The sequence below is a fragment of the Conger conger genome, chromosome 3, assembly GCF_963514075.1.
Source record: "Conger conger chromosome 3, fConCon1.1, whole genome shotgun sequence".
Classification (NCBI taxonomy): domain Eukaryota; kingdom Metazoa; phylum Chordata; class Actinopteri; order Anguilliformes; family Congridae; genus Conger; species Conger conger.
In genome coordinates this window covers 51,020,820-51,039,061 of record NC_083762.1, presented here as the reverse complement: position 1 = coordinate 51,039,061, position 18,242 = coordinate 51,020,820, and the positions used below count along the sequence as shown (strand labels likewise).

At 41.8% G+C, this 18,242-nt stretch overlaps 1 protein-coding gene across 6 annotated transcripts in view; it reads left to right on the top strand.

Annotated features, from left to right (window-relative positions):
• The window catches only part of LOC133123795 (target of Nesh-SH3), a 64,343-nt gene that overhangs the window by 20,899 nt on the left and 25,202 nt on the right, over positions 1 to 18,242 (top strand). Inside the window, exons 5-12 of one of the 6 annotated variants that reach the window (XM_061234349.1) lie at positions 4,195 to 4,376; positions 4,921 to 4,973; positions 6,015 to 6,060; positions 6,831 to 6,911; positions 10,534 to 10,608; positions 11,882 to 12,058; positions 14,658 to 14,840; positions 15,589 to 15,654. In XM_061234349.1, the coding sequence (XP_061090333.1) occupies positions 4,195 to 4,376; positions 4,921 to 4,973; positions 6,015 to 6,060; positions 6,831 to 6,911; positions 10,534 to 10,608; positions 11,882 to 12,058; positions 14,658 to 14,840; positions 15,589 to 15,654 (863 nt within the window). The remainder of the gene's footprint in view (positions 1 to 4,194; positions 4,377 to 4,920; positions 4,974 to 6,014; positions 6,061 to 6,830; positions 6,912 to 10,533; positions 10,609 to 11,881; positions 12,059 to 14,657; positions 14,841 to 15,588; positions 15,655 to 18,242) is intronic. The other 5 variants (XM_061234351.1, XM_061234350.1, XM_061234352.1 and 2 more) reach the window with 5 other exon arrangements.

Below are 18,242 nucleotides of genomic sequence, written 5' to 3'. Positions count from 1 at the left end.
TGGACACGCTGTAACTAACTGCCCAGTAAAAGAGAACACCCATTAGTTGCTAAGGGGATTCTAACAGGCGTCTCCTTGAACTCCCCCCCCCCCCCTCAAACTCCCGTTCTATTCTCCATGCCGTACTCTCCTGGAAGGGAGCCCAACAGTGCTGAGTGACTGTGGTGCTGATGCTAACTTTATATAGCCAACTTCTGTCACATTCCCACGTCCCGGCTCACCACCACCCTTCACACCAACGCACTCACTGGTGCGCCCCTGGCCGAAGTCGATCGCGTCACAGCTCCAGTGGCGATTCAGTTTTTGGGGAACCACTGTGAAGAAATCTCCTTTTATGTTCTGAAATCCCCTCACATTCCAGTGGTTCTGGGCCATCCCTGGCTCTTACGGCACAACCCGCAAATTGACTGGATCCAAGGGACCATCACTGGCTGGAGTCCAAGCTGTCACCTCTCCTGCCTCCACTCTGCCTCTGGGCCGTCCATCCCTGTCCTGCCTTCCAAGGAGGCACCCACTCACCTGGCTAACATGCCTATGATTGTGCAATCGGTCTGTACCCAGGCTCACACCCCCCAGGGGGTGACTCTTCTCCCTGTCAGCACCAGAAACAGAAGCCATGGAGAGATACATTAAGGACTCGCTAGCTGCCGGGCACATCCGATCCTCCTCCTCACCAGCTGGAGCCGGCTTCTTCTTTGTTGAAAAGAAAGACATTCACTCCGCCCCTGCATTGATTACCATGCACTCAACGATCTTCCTATAAAGAACTGATACCCCATTCATCTTATTGACACAGCTTTCTCCTCCCTGCAAAATTGCCAATTCTTCACCAAACTCGACCTGCAGAATGCCTACCACCTAGTGCACTTCAGGGAGGGAGATGAGTGGAAGACAGCGTTCAACACTCCCAATGGCCAATACGAGTACCTGGTGATGCCTTTCGGGCTCACACACTCTCCAGCCATTTTACAAGCATTGGTCAATGATGTGCTGCGGGACATGATCTCCTCCTTTGCCTTTGTGTACCTGGACGATATCCTTATCTTCTCCCCCACCCTCGAGGAACATGTACAACGTCCGGCAAGTGTTGCAGCATCTACTGGAAAACCAACTTTTTGTAAAGGTAGAGATGTGCAAATTCCACAAGACTACAGTCCAGATCTTGGGATTTGTGGTCTCTCGGGGCCAACTAGATATGGACCCTGTCAAAACCCACCCCGGCCCCACCACCTGTAAGGAACTACAGCAATTCCTAGGGTTCGCAAACTTCTATAGACGGTTCATATGAAACTACGGCACCGTAGCCACAGCCCTCACGTCAATCATGAAACCCTTCTTCTGGGCACACAAAGCCACAAGGGCATTTCAGGACCTCAAACGGCACTTCATATCTGCCTATTCTGACTATGCCGATACAGAGAAGCAGTTCATTCTGGAGGTGGACGCTTCGACAGTCTGTGCTATGCTATCCCAACTCTCCGCCGACAACAAGACACAGCCCTGCACCTTCTTCTCATACCACCTGCCAACTGAGAGGAATTACTGCATCGGGGTCTGCAAACTGTTGGCGGTCAGACTGGCCTTCGAAGAGTGGCCCCACCTGCTAGAGGGCTCTTCGATTCTGTTTATTGTGTGGACAGATCACCGTAACCTGGAGAACTTGCAGTCCGCCAAGAGACTCAACCCCCACCAAGCAAGTCACTATTCTCTAACCAGTTCAACTTCACACTCACCTACCGCCCCGGGTCCAAGTATATCAAACCTGACGCCCTCTCCCGGCTGCACTCTCCTGCCCATGCCTCCGAAAGCCCTATCTTCATTCTGCCTGCTAGGGCCTTGGTGGCTGCTACCCAGCTGAAGATCGTGGACATAGTGAAAAGGGATTTGAGAAGGTGTCCTGCCCCCGTCCCGCTAATCACATGTTCATTCCTAACCTGGTCCGGTCCCATGTCCTCTCATGGGCACACTCTTTCTCCCTCACCTGTCACCCAGGGGTTGCCCGCACGTTGGCCCTGCGTTCCCGGTGCTTCTGGTGGCCATCTGCGAAGAGGGAAGTCGCCGAATTTGTCGCCGCCTGCCCCAATTGTACCAGAGCCAAGTCCACTAACCAGCAACCTCAGGGACTGCTACAACCCCTTGCCGTTCCACAGCACCCATGGTCACACATAGCCTTTGATTTCATGACTGGACTGCCTGCCTCCAAGGGAATGACCATTATCCTCACCATCACTGATCAGTTCTCCAAGTCCTCTCACTTTATTGCCCCCTTTCTAAATTACCCTCCTCCAAAGAACGGCGGAAATTTTGGTCACGCACATTTTTCATCTACATGGCCTCCCTCTAGAAGTCACTTTGGACAGAGGGCCCCAATTCACAAGTTGCTTCTGGTCAGCCTTCTACACGCTCGTTGGGGCTAGGGCACAGCTGTCCTCCAGGTTCCACCCGCAGTCCAACGGACTGGTGGATAGCCTCAAACAGGAAGTGGGGAAAAGTTTAAGGTGTATGGTAGAAACCCATCACCCATATTGACTGAATATGTGCATAACTCTCTACCCTTATCCTCTACTGGGCTATCGCTATTCGCCTGGTGCCTGGGCTACCACAGAGGCCAATTTCAGTGGTCAGAACATTTGGTCACCGGTCATCAAATTAGTGAGACCAGGCTGCTCTATCTCTGTGATGCTGGTCTCTGTCAGATAGAAGCCATGAAGGGATGGAAGGAAAAATGACAAATCTCATGTGCTCGTTCTTTCAAATATATCTGCTTTGTGTCTAAAAAATGATGAGGTCCTCCCTTACATGCAACTGTACTCATTAGCACAAAGAGACCATTACACATAAGGTGGTGTCACCCCTTGCATTCACTTTACCAGAGGCTGATCTGTCATTTATCTTAGGGTCCTGGATCCTTTGGCAATGTGGACTGAGTGTAGCTCACTGTGAGTCTCTCAGGCCCACAGTGACTCTCCTTGGTGCAAATGGCAACAGTGTACAGTGTTTAGTGCTATGAGTGTTGTGTAACCTGTGTCATCGGTGGACCTGGTATTAAATGAAAACCACTTGGCAGTTTCAGATATTAAATCTCATCGTTCAGTAAGCTATGTGTTGACGTGGAGAAGCTGGCTATGGGTTGAAAGCTGAACATGCGGTAATGCTCTGCTGTGTCACTGTCTGGCAGATGGAAAGGAAGGAGAAGTAACACACAGATGTGTCAGAATAGCAGGCCAACACCAATGGAAATACCATTCATCAGCAGCCTCAGAAATGTTTTTTATGTCAAAAAGTAAAATTTCAGCTCATTGATGTTTTTCTTCTATACTTGTATGCTCATCTTCAAACAATTATCAACATTGAAAACTATGAAGGGAAGGCTATCATTGTTCGGCTACAACATGTGGTCACTAGCTACAATTCTAGCAAAAATGCACTGTTGGGGATGGTTCTCACATTTACTTTCCATTAGTTGTTACATTTTTACATAATCTTTCATGTCAAATCTATAGCCTAAGACAAATGTCTATCCCTACACATCTGAAAATGAAGCAAGAAAACATCAGCGAATCCTTGGACGCACACATTTATTCACACACTGATGAATACAAGCACAAAGCATACACGTTTATGCTTTCTTGGTCAGTGCAGAACACATCTTCTGTTCCTCACTGACCGGCATTGAGTTTTCTCCCTTTTTGCTCTTTTTGAAAGCCGCTCAGACAGAGTGTCTCCTCCACCCTTTGCCCTCTTATTAAAGCTTAATGTTTGTTCCTTCTGTTCAAGGCCTTACCGCTGCTATGTGCATTATGGCTGAATAGCACAAAATATTTGTGCAAGTTAATCAAGTCTATTTGGGACTCAACAAGTAGAGGGACAACACTGTCATCAGAGTTCCTCCAAAGACAAAATGCATTGGCCCTAATGGAAAGGGAACTACTACAGCACTACTGTTCTGTGATTGGCATAATTGTGCATAGACATGAAGTCTCATACCTGGTGTTAGGTGAGACTCATACCTTTAGGACCAATCTCATGCTGTTACTGTATATCCAGCACCAAAAATCTCACACATTTCAATGATTCCCCCACTGCTGCCAGCCATAATTCCCCTACTGCTGCCAACAGTTCCTCTATATCATATATTTTTATTTTGGAGACTTAAGATTGGGGCATTGTGTTCTGTTTTTTAATGAACTGCAGGCATTACACAGTTCGCTATAGGGAGAGAAACAGGAAGTGGAACTATCAGACCTGCCCGACCAGCGACACAGTGATAGACAACCTGAAGCCAAACACACCCTATGAGTTTGGTGTTCGGTCCAACAAGGAGGAGGAAAGTGGAGTGTGGAGCAAACCTGTCATTCACAACACCAACATGGGTGGTATGTCATTCAACTGTTCCTTCCTATCAGTGACTGGACGCTGCATCAGTTAAATCATTCCCACCATACCAGTGGCACAGGCAGCACATCACTGAAGCAATTCTCTCCAACTAAATGTGTGGTCATTGAAATTATTCCACTCTTACCAACAGCTTGGAAAGTGCATCATTCAAATCTTTACCTCATACTAGTGACATGGGTGGTGTATAACTCAAATCCTGTAGCAAAAGCATTGGGGATACATCCCTCAAACCATTCCCCCTGTACCAAAAACAATGACGGTATCTCAATGAAATACTTCCCCCTGTACCAATAATATGCTGTATGTCAATCAAAACCTTGACCCTAAGTACTTTTATGGTTGACACTGGAGTCCAACCTATTGCACATGCACAGATGACATTCATACCACTAGATAAGGTGCCAGTAAATTCAATTATTCCTAAGGCAAGAATCATCACTGTGTGCACAATGTTCATTTGATTATTTTTTAAAGTAGTTGCCATGTAGAAATGTATAGCCTATCTTATCCCATATTCTGCAGAAAAGGGCATCCAAAAACTCTTCAAGCCAAGGATCCCAAATGGAAAACCAGTGGTATGTACCAACTTCTTTGTGTAAAACAGTTGAAAACTTCATGGGTTTTCTACTGTTAATTGTTTCCACAGGCAATGGCCTTAAAATGAGTTCAGTATCTTGATTTCCCATTATTATATTTTTGAAAGCTGTAATTTATTCCCACTGCTATTCTTCCCTGATGAAAAAGGACTAAAAAGTGGCCAAGGATAGAGAAGCCAAGAGAGACAACCCAGGTCAAAAGAACAGCTGCTTTTCTTCCACTGCCCTCCTCATCTCAATTTTTCCCCCGCTCTCTCTCTCTCTCTCTCTCTCTCTCTCTCTCAACTGTTTGCCTCCCCCTCCATATTTTTCCCTCTCACCCTCTCTCCCCCACTCCTTACTCTCTCTCTCCCTTTCTATAGCAAGGGCTAAAGAGTCTCCCAGTCCAGCTGCAGCAACATGAGCATACGGAACCCCCTAAAACCATACATTACATGCCTGATCTGGCATGGATCCACTGCATGTTCATGGCTCTCACTCTCTTGGGGTCATTCCGCTTGCTTTGTTCCACCATGAAAGATTCCAGGACCCTCACTCTCCATTAGAGAACCAGGACAGAGTCTTTTGCCTAGAGTGAGTGGCATAGCCAGCAGGCATCACCTGTTCCTGGGGCGGGGGGCTCATAAATTTAGAGGCTATGGTGGATTTGCCAAAATGCCAGGGCTCCTTGCCTAATAAGAAGGAAATAGTACCTCACTTAAGGCCTAGGACACATTAGACATGGTAGAGAGATCACACACACTTTTGTAATACTGGACTCTTAGTCAGAGACGGCTTTGAGAGACCATTCCTCTATGAAATGAGGATAGTTCAACACACAGAAACATTATCAGTTCTAAATCAGCTTATATGTTTATATAGATCATACTGTATGTCCTCTCTTACTTGTAGGAACTCTATAGGAGCATTTACTGCATTTTACAGCGAAAACATTTTAAAAAAGGGGTTATATGATGCAACAGTTCTAATTTAATCAGTATATGTTTTTTATATATATATGTTTTGTATGTATCTTTTCAGAAGCCTATTATGACAGGAAGCCGGGTAATGTTCCCACCTCGACCTGGTAAGCCATTCATTTCCTCCTTTCCCCTAAAAACTTGTTTGAAGATGTTGCAGACACATTGTCTGCGGAGTCATGTTAATAAATAGAAGCATTTCTGTAATTTAGAAAATGTAACCTTTTATCTCTGACAATGTATGAATTCCTCATCTTTTCACTTTGGTCACTACATCATATAGCCAGTACAATATCTGGGGGGGGGGGGGGGGGGAGGGGGGGAAGAATCCCTGCACCATATATGTACCTTGTGGTAGGGAGACTGGTAAGAAAAGAGAGAAAAAACTCATTTTTAAAATACATTTTAGTGTACATTAGAGTGAGAAGAAGAGTACTGTTTCCTTTCAGTGTGGATGTTTTACTCCCCAGAGAGATTTAAAGACACGCTCAAATCAAAATCACGCTGACATTTTCCTGGAAAATTACATTTCATGACATTTTACATCATCGTGTACCAGCAGGAATGTATTTAGATCAAATGTCTGTCACTTTTTCGTTACCCTCCAATCAATATGCTTTCAAACAGCAGCGAGTATTCTTCCACCCCAGAGCCATAGGCTATGACTCTGCTTCCCCCTCCTCATTTAACATCAGTCAAATCAACTCCTCGCCCTCCAAAAATTGCCCCCGAAAGAGCCGTTTCACTCATATATAGGTCATAGCGCGGAAGCTAGTGTTGCTCTAACTTGCGTTTCAGCTTGTCTTTAAGCTCCAGGATCCCCTGTCCTAATGGGACAGACTCCACGATGAATCTTCTACTGTTTTCCCCATTACAGCTGTTCACAACAGAACTCACATCAGAGTTTCCCACCTGCTCCAAAACTCCGCCTTCCCTGGATCTCCTAGATCAACTTTTGGTAATTGCCCTTTTCTCACTATTGATTCTACTGGCGATTCATTCATTACCACGTGTGCAAGTGGTGACTCAAATGCCTCATCTCAATTCTGTGTTATTTCACCACAAGATTCCTTGGATTTTCACCCACACTTTTTCAGTTGTAGCCTATGAGGTTACAGGCAACTCCAGAATTATTGGCACCCTTGATAAAAATGAAGAAAAAAGGCTGCATATGATAAACAAGATAGATAATAATCTATTAATCACAAAAAACTATGTTTTAAGTGAAGTGTTTTTATTTGCTGATCTGGTTCCATTTTAAGGGGTGAATGAATGTATAATTAATAATAATAATAATAATAATAATAATAATAATAATAATAATAATAATAATGTATAATTAATGCCATTTAAAGGGATTTTTATTTCATAGTGTGTAGACCTGTTTAGCTATGTGTGTGAGGGCGGAGGGGTCTAACGATACGAGAAGCCTATGTTAGCTGTAATTAAAAATTCCAAATTACAGTCATTCATCAATGTTTGTCACAATTGAACACTTTCTTATACCAAACAAACGACCACAGACTTTAGATAAAAGTAAAATACTGCTCATTAATATGAGCTGACAGCCACCGTTTGAGGATAAGGTGCAGGATCCAGAAGCGCTGCTCTCTGCCGACTCACTGGAGGAGCAGTTAGCTGCTGTTACAGTAGCTGAAGGGGTACGACCACCGCCAGCAGCTCATGCCTCCTGCCTCCCCCATTGATCGAAGCCAGTCGGCTGTGTAAAGACTACAGCGCCCTCTCAAAAAACCTGGAACTAAGAATGGACTTCAGCTATGTTTTTTTAGATCACAGGTAGTAGGACTATAGGACTATAATTGGTTACAATATCCAATATATCACCAGCATTATAAGGCCAAACACAAAATACACGTATACTCTCAGAAATAAACAGTAATGTTCTCAATGTACAAATGAGTAGCTACGTTTTCCAAGTAAAAGTGCACATTAATTACAGCTATATTACTGGATAGGGGTACAAGTTTATGTTTAGGCACTTTTCATACCTTTATTTCTGAGAGTGTAGGCTACACGTGAGATCAATAATACCTTCTTAATCCATTTTGAAGAATAAAAACATGAAGCATAACTGATGTTTAACTTTATATACCCTCATTTACCAACAATGGCAATGGTCCAGAGAACTAAATCCATTATATATTTTAATTCCAAAAACATTCCAAGAAAATTAAAAAAATCTGGGCGAAAAACGATTTAATCCGAACTGTTCTTTTTTAAGGAATTTTTCAAACCAACGATAAGCCTTGAGCATACATAATGATTAATGATTTAAAAATATAGTTAGCGTCATTCTTCTCCATTTCAATGATAATTAAAACTGCTGTCTGAAACAAATTTCTTCAGACACAACCTAAGGAGATGCCCATTGTCTGCCGTCAATAAGTTATTTGCACATTACATCTTGCCAGCGAACTCACATGCTCACTTGTATAATCCAACAATATCACCCGAGAGGGAGTGCTGTTCAACACTCAGTGATTAATCACGATCTGGGATCAATCTGCATTGTTTACAGAATTCTATTAGCTACTGGAACTGTCTTGCATTGCCAGGTAACTATATAAACATATGCGAAGTAGGGGTGTGAATGGTTAAACGTTTATTTAAAAAATTGCTAACCGAAAAAAAATTTCTGAACCTGAAATGGTAAACTCAGTTTCAAATAAATGCGCGTTCACCACCAGGCATGTTATTATAGTTTACAATCTAAACTAGCAATCGACAAGCTACAATAGTTCTAGCAAGCAATCTGGCCATTTCAGGGGCTTTAATATGAAAACACCACAGGGAATTGAATGCTACAGTATTAGTTATGAAATAATTTATGTAGCTGTTGGTTGACTTGTGGCTTATTGTAACCTTATGTTGTTTCTTAAAGTTCACAGAAGATCCATGGTTATTTGTTGACACGTGAATTCAAACTACCTGAAAACTGAATGTAGCTTTCCACTATACTGTATCTTTATAAAAATAAAGCAATACATCATTGGATAAATGTTGCACGCAATATTACAATACGCTGTTTACATTCTAAACTAGCAAATGACAAGCTAAAGTAATACTAGCAAGCAATCTGCGGCCATTTCAGACAATGCTAACACCGCAGGTAATTGAATGATACAGTAGGCTACTATAGTTATCAAATAATTTCTGTGTGTGTTAAATCAGGTATGGCGTTTCTTAATCCGTGTTTATTCGTTAACACATAGATTCAAACTACCTGTATACAATAATTACAATACATCGATACAATACATTATCTAGGGCGGCATTAGCTCAGGAGATAAGAGCGGGCGTCTGGCAGTTGGAGGGTTGCCAGTTCGATCTCACCCTGGGTGTGTCGAAGTGTCCCTGAGCAAGACACCTAACCCCCAAATGCTCCTGACGAGCTGGTCGGCGCCTTGCATGGCAGCCAATCGCTGTTGGTGTGCGAGTGTGGGTATGAATGGGTGAATGAGAAGCATTAATAGTACAGTGCTTTGGATAAAGGCGCTATATAAATGCCAAGCATTTACCATCATTAATCGATTAATCCTTTGGATATTGAAAGCGAAGATTCCCTGCTTTCAGCGAAAAATGGACCACGTTAATCTCACCACCACGATTGTCCCGTGCCATACAAAATGCATTGGCAAAGTTTACCGTTCAATAAAAATTGTACAGAGATCTGTATTGTCATAAAGGTAAAATCATTAGGCCAGTCACCTATAGTAAAATAGACCCAGTGTTATCATATTATATCAGGCAAATATTGCGTGACCACAGAATTTTGAGCGCACAACCCCGTCTTTAACAGTTCTTCACAGCTGCATGTTTACAGATTTCATGCCAGTCAAGTCCATAGGGAAGGGGGATGAAAACATGAAGAAATATAATTTTAACTGATGCATTTTTTTAAAAGATGCACAATCAACCAGCATGCCTGAATGTAAACTACAGACTACAGACTTCTGTAACTGTGAGGTTACACTGCATAATGGCAATGTAAATGTAAATCTTAATCAATCAATTAGGCTATTATCTGACTTACAATGTTGACATTTAACTACATGGTCCAAAATAAAGTTTGAAAATACAATTCAATTTGTCAGTACTCCAGTTAAAGTTACAATCCCATAAACAGTTTATAAACAGTTTAATAAATGGGATGGAAACCGTTTACAAAAACTGATGATTTGTCACATCCCTAATGCAAAGACTTACTAGCAAAAAAAAATGTGTTTTTTGGGGAAATTATTTTTTTTATTTGAAAAATGTAAGACTTCGGCTGATTCCATTGACTCATTAACCCTTTCAGTCCCAAGCGTAACTACTGTAAAATTCCAAGAGTGCATCTTATACCTTTTCAACCAATCAAAATAACTGCTATGCTATTGTTTTGAGTTGCTATTAAAACTATACTACATTTTTATTCACTATATTTATTTGTGCATGATAGGGTGGCAATAATTCTGGACCTGAATGCTTATCATGGACATTTTTTCCCCTTGCAAGACTGCTATATTTTCCATATTTTTTATTAAACTTTTTTTAAAAAGTCGTATTATTTTCCACAGCACCTCCTAAAAACCACCCAGAAATGCCCCCTCTCCCGAGACCCAGTGTGCCACAAAGGCCACAGTTGACGTTGGGTAAAATAGAGACACCTTCCTTCTTTCTGAATCATCAGCTTTAATGGCAGTCGGCCATTGCTTCAGTTCTGTCCATTGGGGAGCTGCTGGAATGGGTGGGGTCTTGTGATTGGCTGCATGCTGGCATGCCTTGAGTGTATAGAAAGTCCAAGACCATGGAAATGATCAAGGGGGAAGTGAACTTCAACACAAATATGTGAGTAAGTAATGTCTGGCATTGCAATTTTTCTTTTTGGCCGTGCATGGGTTCATGTCCTTGCATTTGCCAGAGGAAATGACTTCACAGAAGATGTTGCCTGTCTTCGCCCTGCCTAAATATAGGCACAATCTGCATTTCTGCATTAATTTTAATCAGTCCTTCTGCACTTTTCTCTCCCCTTGTTTGATGCATTTGAGAAATTATTGTCTTATCTTTTAGAACATGAAATCATTGTTTTTGTTTCTTTCAGGATATTTATTTTCTTAGTAAATGGATCACACAGATTGGTATATTATCATATTATCTAACCAAGTATTTATGAGTAAAATTTTGATTGTAATGTCATTTCTACTGAAATTAGATATGAGATTAACAGAACAAATACAAAAAGAAACGGCCACTTATATTGACACTTATAGGTGGAAGTTTGAAGTCTGTCCCCATTGTCTTTTTTATGCATCTCAGAATGTATTACCATGATGTTAAAGTTTTGGTTTCAGAGTTGATATGCTTGCAGCCAAAAGCATTTGGATTTGCAAAGTCTGCATGTTCCCACTGCATGCTGGATAATACAAACTGTTTTTCTTCTCAAGGATGAGCAGCACTGATCGAGTACCTGATTTGTTGCTCTGACCTCATTTATTCTGTTCATAAAAAAGATTTTTCATTACTTCAGCAGGCTGTATTGGAATACCCAAAACTACAGTATGTATCAGTTAAATGTGTTTTTCACAATTATGACATAGTAATATAGTTTTTTTTACAAAGATGTATAACATACATTTAGAAGTGAATCCCCATGGTACAGCCAAATGGCTCTGTAATCCAACACATTAGATTTGAAATGAAACAATAAATGTGAGGTTAAAGTGCAACTGTCCAAATACATACAGACCGCACTGTATATCTTATTTTTATCCATTCATATTTAGATGAGCATAAAGTCTTATGAGATTGAATGACCATTTCAAATAAGAAATAGATATTTCAAACAAATGCCTGATGCTCTGATTGGTAAAACTGGTGTTTCATGCCAATGATAAGACCCTCTATCTTTCTGTTTTTCCTTCCCAGGGAGTGTAAATAAAGATAGAAATATCTTTCCCCCCTCAGAGGACCTTCCTCCTGCCAATCCTCAACCCCTTCCCATCAAACCTCTCAGTACCACAGCAACCCCTATCACTAGCCCCCAGCTGGGGCAGGCTCAACCCCAGGCCTCTAGTACTACCCAGCGCCCACTCAAGCCTTTGGGTAAATCCCACACTTCAATGCTTTTTCAATTTTTCCCCTTTCATGAATTTTAGATATTATTTTGTATATCAGTCCTCACTGCTGGTCCTGGAGAATCACAGGAGCCTTGTGATGTCACAATAGCCACTGCCCAGCAGAGTTAATCTAGAGGTCATAACTGACTGCATACATAAAGTGCTTTATATATGCTACCATGAAACCAATTGCCTTGTATTATGCAGAATCATCTCACCTCTCTGATTGCCTAGCAACCACCTACTAACTGTGTTAGTAATACCCTAGCAACATATATAGTAGATTCATATAGATGTAGGGTACATAGATTTTCATAAGACATAATGCTCATATGCTTCATATACTTTAATTAAACCAATTGCCTTGTTGCTACCGATTGCATTGTAGCAACTACCTAGCTACCAACTCATTAGACAAGACCAACTGTGCACGTCCCAAGATTCAGCTGTAGCACCAAGCCTGTCCCCTAGCCTGACAGTGCCACCCATTGGTGTTCCCTCTACCTAATCTCTGCTTCGACTTTTTAATTGAACATTTATGTAATTTTATGAATCTGTATTTAAAACCATTCTTTAAACTGCCATTACTCTGTCAATTTTTAGACTACATGCACATTCACCAAAATGTTCAGCGTTTCATCCGGATTCTCAATGTTAACAGCTTTTGGGTAGTCCTTATAATTATGAGTATTTGTTTGAGAGCAGCGTTTTTTACTCTCAAATGAGCTGTGTGATTTCCGGGAAGCCTGTGATGTCAATAGGATCTGCCCTCTGGCAGAGTTCATATAAACCACACTTCTTTAGGAAATGCACATCTCTAGGTTTAACTGGGGATCAATAAGACAGCTAGACAAATGGGTAATGAGATTTTCTTTTTAAAACTGAATTCTCCTACTTTAGCCCCACACTTTTTTATGCCTAGTGAAGGTATATACAGTTCTTATTAGACCATACCCCAGGTCCTTAGACCATATTCCAGGTCCGTAAAGATTTTGTCTCTCACAGTGTTGGATGTGGAATGGATCTCTGCCCAAGCCTGCCCATACCACGGAGAAATTCAGTAGTAATGATGGGGGTATTTGTGTCATCATTGAGTTAATCACCTGACCTTTTTTGTTGTCATCCAGGTTCTAGCAGCTCCAAGTGCACTTTCCAGACAATTATCTGTCATCTGTGATGTGTTTGCTCTCTGAAGTCATGCCTTTCCATGCTGTTGTGCCTCATATGTTTGCATCTGTCCACAGGAGCAGATTCCATGCATTGCTTCAACTCCCCAAACCTTCACAGCTCACATCCCCACCTCTACCTCCCACATTATCCTACCACCACCCTCAATCAGAGAAACAGCTGTCCCATTGAACCCTGCTCGGCCTGGGCACTCCACACGGGCATACCATGTCACCCTCTGCTTCTTAGCTCTCAGTTCATGTTGAAGGCTCATCTCTATGCGGTTTTAAAAGAGCAGCATAAACATTTTGCCACACAAACTGACCATGAGCTTGAATAACAATCTTATAAAAGGGCGCATTAGGAGCATTATCTTCTTCTGATGACCTAACCTCAACTTTACATTACAAAGCTGAGTACTGTAGCTACCAAACAATGTTTGAATGAGCATCATAAGGTTTACATAACTTTAGCAGAAATGAATGACATTTAATGCCCATTCAATTGGGCTTATAAGAGTTTTGAAGTTTTTAGCTATCATAAGTTAACTTGGATGAGCTACTCATGCCTGAATTTCTAGCTTATGATTTCAGTTGCATTTTTTCATGGCCCTACAGTGCCTTCCAGAGGGGTGTTTTTGAAAAAGGCAGTTTGCAGGATGGGAAGTGTCCACAATTATGTTTCCAGCTCGCTTCTTTGTCCTTGACACATACAGGTCCTGCAGCATGTCTAGACTACAGATGATGACCCTCTCTGCTGACCTAACAGTTCTCTGCTGTTTCTGTCTGTCCAGAGAGGATGCTGCCGCAAACCAGACAGTAATGGCTGACATGAGGATGCTCTCTGTATAGTGGCAGTGTAAAATAGTACCAGTATTTTCTGAGGGAGATGGAATTTTGCCAGCTGGTGCAAGAAGTACATCCTCTGTCAATCCTTTTTGTTTATGGAGGATATATGATGTTCCCATGTGAGGTCATGTCAAATAATGGTGCCAAGGAACTCAAAAGAGCAGTGTATTATTGTAATCTGTTAATTTAATATTATGGGCTGCACAGATTGCATGTACCCCCCACTGAAATGCCATGCTTGATGTGCTCTTTATGTACAGTCAGACTGGCCACCTCCAACTCTAGATAGAATCTGTTGGTTTTCTAGGGATCTTGAAAGCCTCAAACATTTAGTATGGCAAAAGTGGCCAGTGGGCCATGGCAAAAAGCTGTTATTTTGAGTTGCTCTCCATTAGTAGAAGTTGGCAGAATCACACGGATCAAAAACAGTAATTAGCCGTAGTAACAGTTTCATCACTAAGTCAGGGCTAGGGTTTGTCATGTGGCTTCAATTTTACCTGCAGGGGTGGGGGGTGGGTGTTGCAGGTAGGGCAACTCCAGTAACCCTCCTAATTGTTTTTGTTTATGCAGGGAAAGGCATCCTGAAAAACCCGGGCCCCACCAAGCCTCATGTCTCCCAGGGCTCAGTGGTTGCCATGCCAGCCAGAAACCTGACGTCATCAGGCAGAGACTTTGTTTTCCCCTCTCGTTATGGCATGAGACATAGCCTACCCAGGGTGACTAACTCCTCCAGGACACTGATGATCAGAGGGGGTAATTCCATCATTTTTAACACGCCTTTCTCCCTTCCTAAACAGTGCAGCTTCAACCAGTCCGAAAGCCCTCTGCATTCTCTTGACAAGACAGTCCATCTAAATGGCGTCTCAAATCTTTCCTTCTTTACAGAGTCCACACTGGGTCCAATCTCCTCTCTCTGTGAGCTAAATGCAATCATTTTTTGGCACAGTTCTGAGAAATGCTGATGAGATTCCAAGCCTTTCCACAGCCTGTAACTGGTCTGTGTCAATGTTTTTCACTAGTATAAGAGGTAAACTAGCTTTCCTGTGTCTCTGCATTAGTCTATCTTGCATCCTACCACAGTGTCTCTGGAATCTCTTCTCCCAAGTGCCAACCATTTCAGGCCCCCGAAGATCTATGTAGTTATATAACTGAGTTTGCCATTGGTATTTATGCAGCTATGATAGACCCAGATTTACATGTCATATATCAAAATATTATGTTTTTCAAAGATACTTTTTGAGAAAGCTTCTTTTGTGGTTTCCAAAACCCATTTAACAAAAATTCTCACAGTATGTCTTGGGCTTTTTAATCATACTTTGTTAAAAATGTTTTGATTATGAGAAATTGATGAGGCAGATCAGAAAATGATGTTGTGAAGTTTGCTTTCAGGCATTTAGCAGTTTGATTTCCTGATATGCTCTATGGTCTGACCATGGAAGTGGAGTCCTCTGCTGGTGTAAACATGATGGTTTCAAAAGTAACCGATTTTTTCCTCCTACAGCCAATGGCGAACACCATAAGGGACTCACTTTTCCAAAACCACTCATGAAATCGAGATTCCGATGGGGTAAAAGAGCCGATCACTTTTGTCTGTTTTGCTCTCCCATTAACCTGTCCATTAAGAAAACGCCCGTTGTTCTCAGTCAAGCTCATGTTGGTGTCGCTGTCCGTCTCTGTCATGCTCCTGTGTATGTCAGCCTGCCTCTGTTCATCCATCTATTTTTAACTCTTCCTTGGGTGGTGTATCTTCTCCATGCAAGCTTTGTGGCCTCACAAGTGAAACATGGTAATGGCTGGAATTGAATGGAGAGAACTTGACAGCTTGAGAGTCCAAATTTTCAATCTGCATTGGAATTGTGGCTTCCTGGTTGGCTGGCCAGTCAAGGTATTTAATCCAATCCTGGCTCATGGTCTGTAGCAGAAACTGAGACGGTTTCAGAAGCCTTCATGGAGTCTTCCCTTGAACTCCCTGGAAGCTGATCTATAGAATACAAAATATAATTGCCTCACCTGCCAACCCAGTGACCAATTTTACCATCCAATTCAGAATAATCCTATAGAACAAGAGTTGGTTTTTCCTAAAATAGTATGGTTAATCTGAAGCGATTTCTTGTTGATGGTATTGTTTAGCCCACACAGATTATTTAAGCCTAATTCATTGTGTGGGTTTTAAGGCCAGCAGTTGAGGTCCATTGTTTTGTGTGCTTGTGTGTTTGCATATTAATTCTATCTTGCACATTCAGCATGAATTCTCAAAGCTTGGTGAAATGGTCTGGGACCTTTTTCCGTCTTTTTATTACCACCCTTATTCAATGTACAATATGAAAAACAAATGTTCCTTGTGTTTAAACTATTTTGTGGCCTGTGGTGTCTATTGAAAATAATTTATCTCTAAAAACATTTATGTGCTGGAAAAGCCTGTGGCTCCCTGTGATACAGTAATGATGTAAAACAGATGCCTATTTTTCTACAAATAGTGCCATTAATAATGAAGCTGCTATTGTCCAGTGCATGGACAATATTTTTGTGGTCAGTTAACAACAGAAATAGAGAGGACCTTAAACACTCACTTTGGCAGAACACATAGAAATCCAAAAGGGAGTGCCAGAAAATAGTATCTGAAAGAAAACAGTACCTTGAAGTGTGAGTTTGACTGCCAATATTTTGCACATGGAAAAATCAGAATCCCTTCATCGGCAGTCTGGAATTCTGGGAAGTGTATGAAAAGGAAAATTGATGTCTTCATGAAAATAGTTTCATCTGCAGAAAAAAAATGTTTGCAGCTTGCAGCTTGCAGTTTTTGGGAAAACCATCGCATGCATATTCACTAAGCATGCCGCAAAATACATGGATGGTGCAGTGGGTAGCACTGCCGCCTCACAGCAAGGAGGTCCTGGGTTTGAATCCCCGTTGGCCGGGGCCTCTCTGTGTGGAGTTTGCATGTTCTCCCTGTGTCTGCGTGGGTTTCCTCCGGGTACTCCGGTTTCCTCCCACAGTCCAAAGACATGCAGGTTAGACTGATTGGAGAGTCTAAATTGCCCATAGGTATGAGTGTATGAGTGTATGATGTATGAGTGTATGAGTCTGTGAGTGAATGGTGTGTGAATGGTGTGTGTGCCCTGCGATGGACTGGCGACCTGTCCAGGGTGTATTCCTGCCTTTCGCCCAATGTATGCTGGGATAGGCTCCAGCCCCCCTGCGACCCTGTTCAGGATAAGCGGGTTAAGATAATGGATGGATGGATGGATGGATGCCGCAAAATATCCAAAATAAAATGGCTACTGTTCAGCTACGATTCAGAATTACTCAAAGAATAAAGAATAAGTTACAGAAGCTCAAAGATTATTTTCTTACTGAAACGTATTTCTGTTTTTGAGTGAATACAGATGATTTTGGCGGTGCCTGGCGTGCTTAGAAACACAATGGAGCCACAGCCAAAATACTGAACAAATCTCCTTTCAGATTTGATGACAAAATCAACAAAAATGAGCATAAATTCTTGCTATAAAGCAATATCCAGGCAGTTTGGGAAAGGACATTTGAAGACTCCAAAAGGACACATGGAAGCTAAATGATATTATGGGTCTTATGACATTGTATTTTACTTACTAAAGCACTTCTCCCTGCCTGTTGCCCTTCCCCTCCCTCTCCGTGTGCTCTTCTCAGATAGCAACAGGTTGGGAAGATTGTAAAAAAGAAATGCAATAATCACAATAATAACATTCTATACAAATACATTAATTGAAGTCCATTGATTGATGTTTTTGTAAAATACCCAACCGCCATCAACAACATCAGACACATTCCACAATTTCACATGCTATTTATTATTCAAACGCTTGCTGCTCCTTATTTATAAGCATACTGAATAATAATAAAATATTTTGAGAATTTATGCTTTAGACGCTCACTTATATGAAATAGGGTCACGTCAATGAAAATTCCCTCTGTTGTGGAGCCAAAGGTGTTTTCACTGTCTTCCTCAGAAATATTCACTCGAGAATACTCAAGAGTCTACAGTGAAGAGAGATTCCTAGAGAGTCCCCCAAAGGAAGCCCTCTATTTAGATGTAGGCATCACAAATTTGTTGTAAAACGTCAAAGTTTTTAGCCATAAAATCTCAAGAACAGTTTTTGCCGAAGTGTAACATGCTAA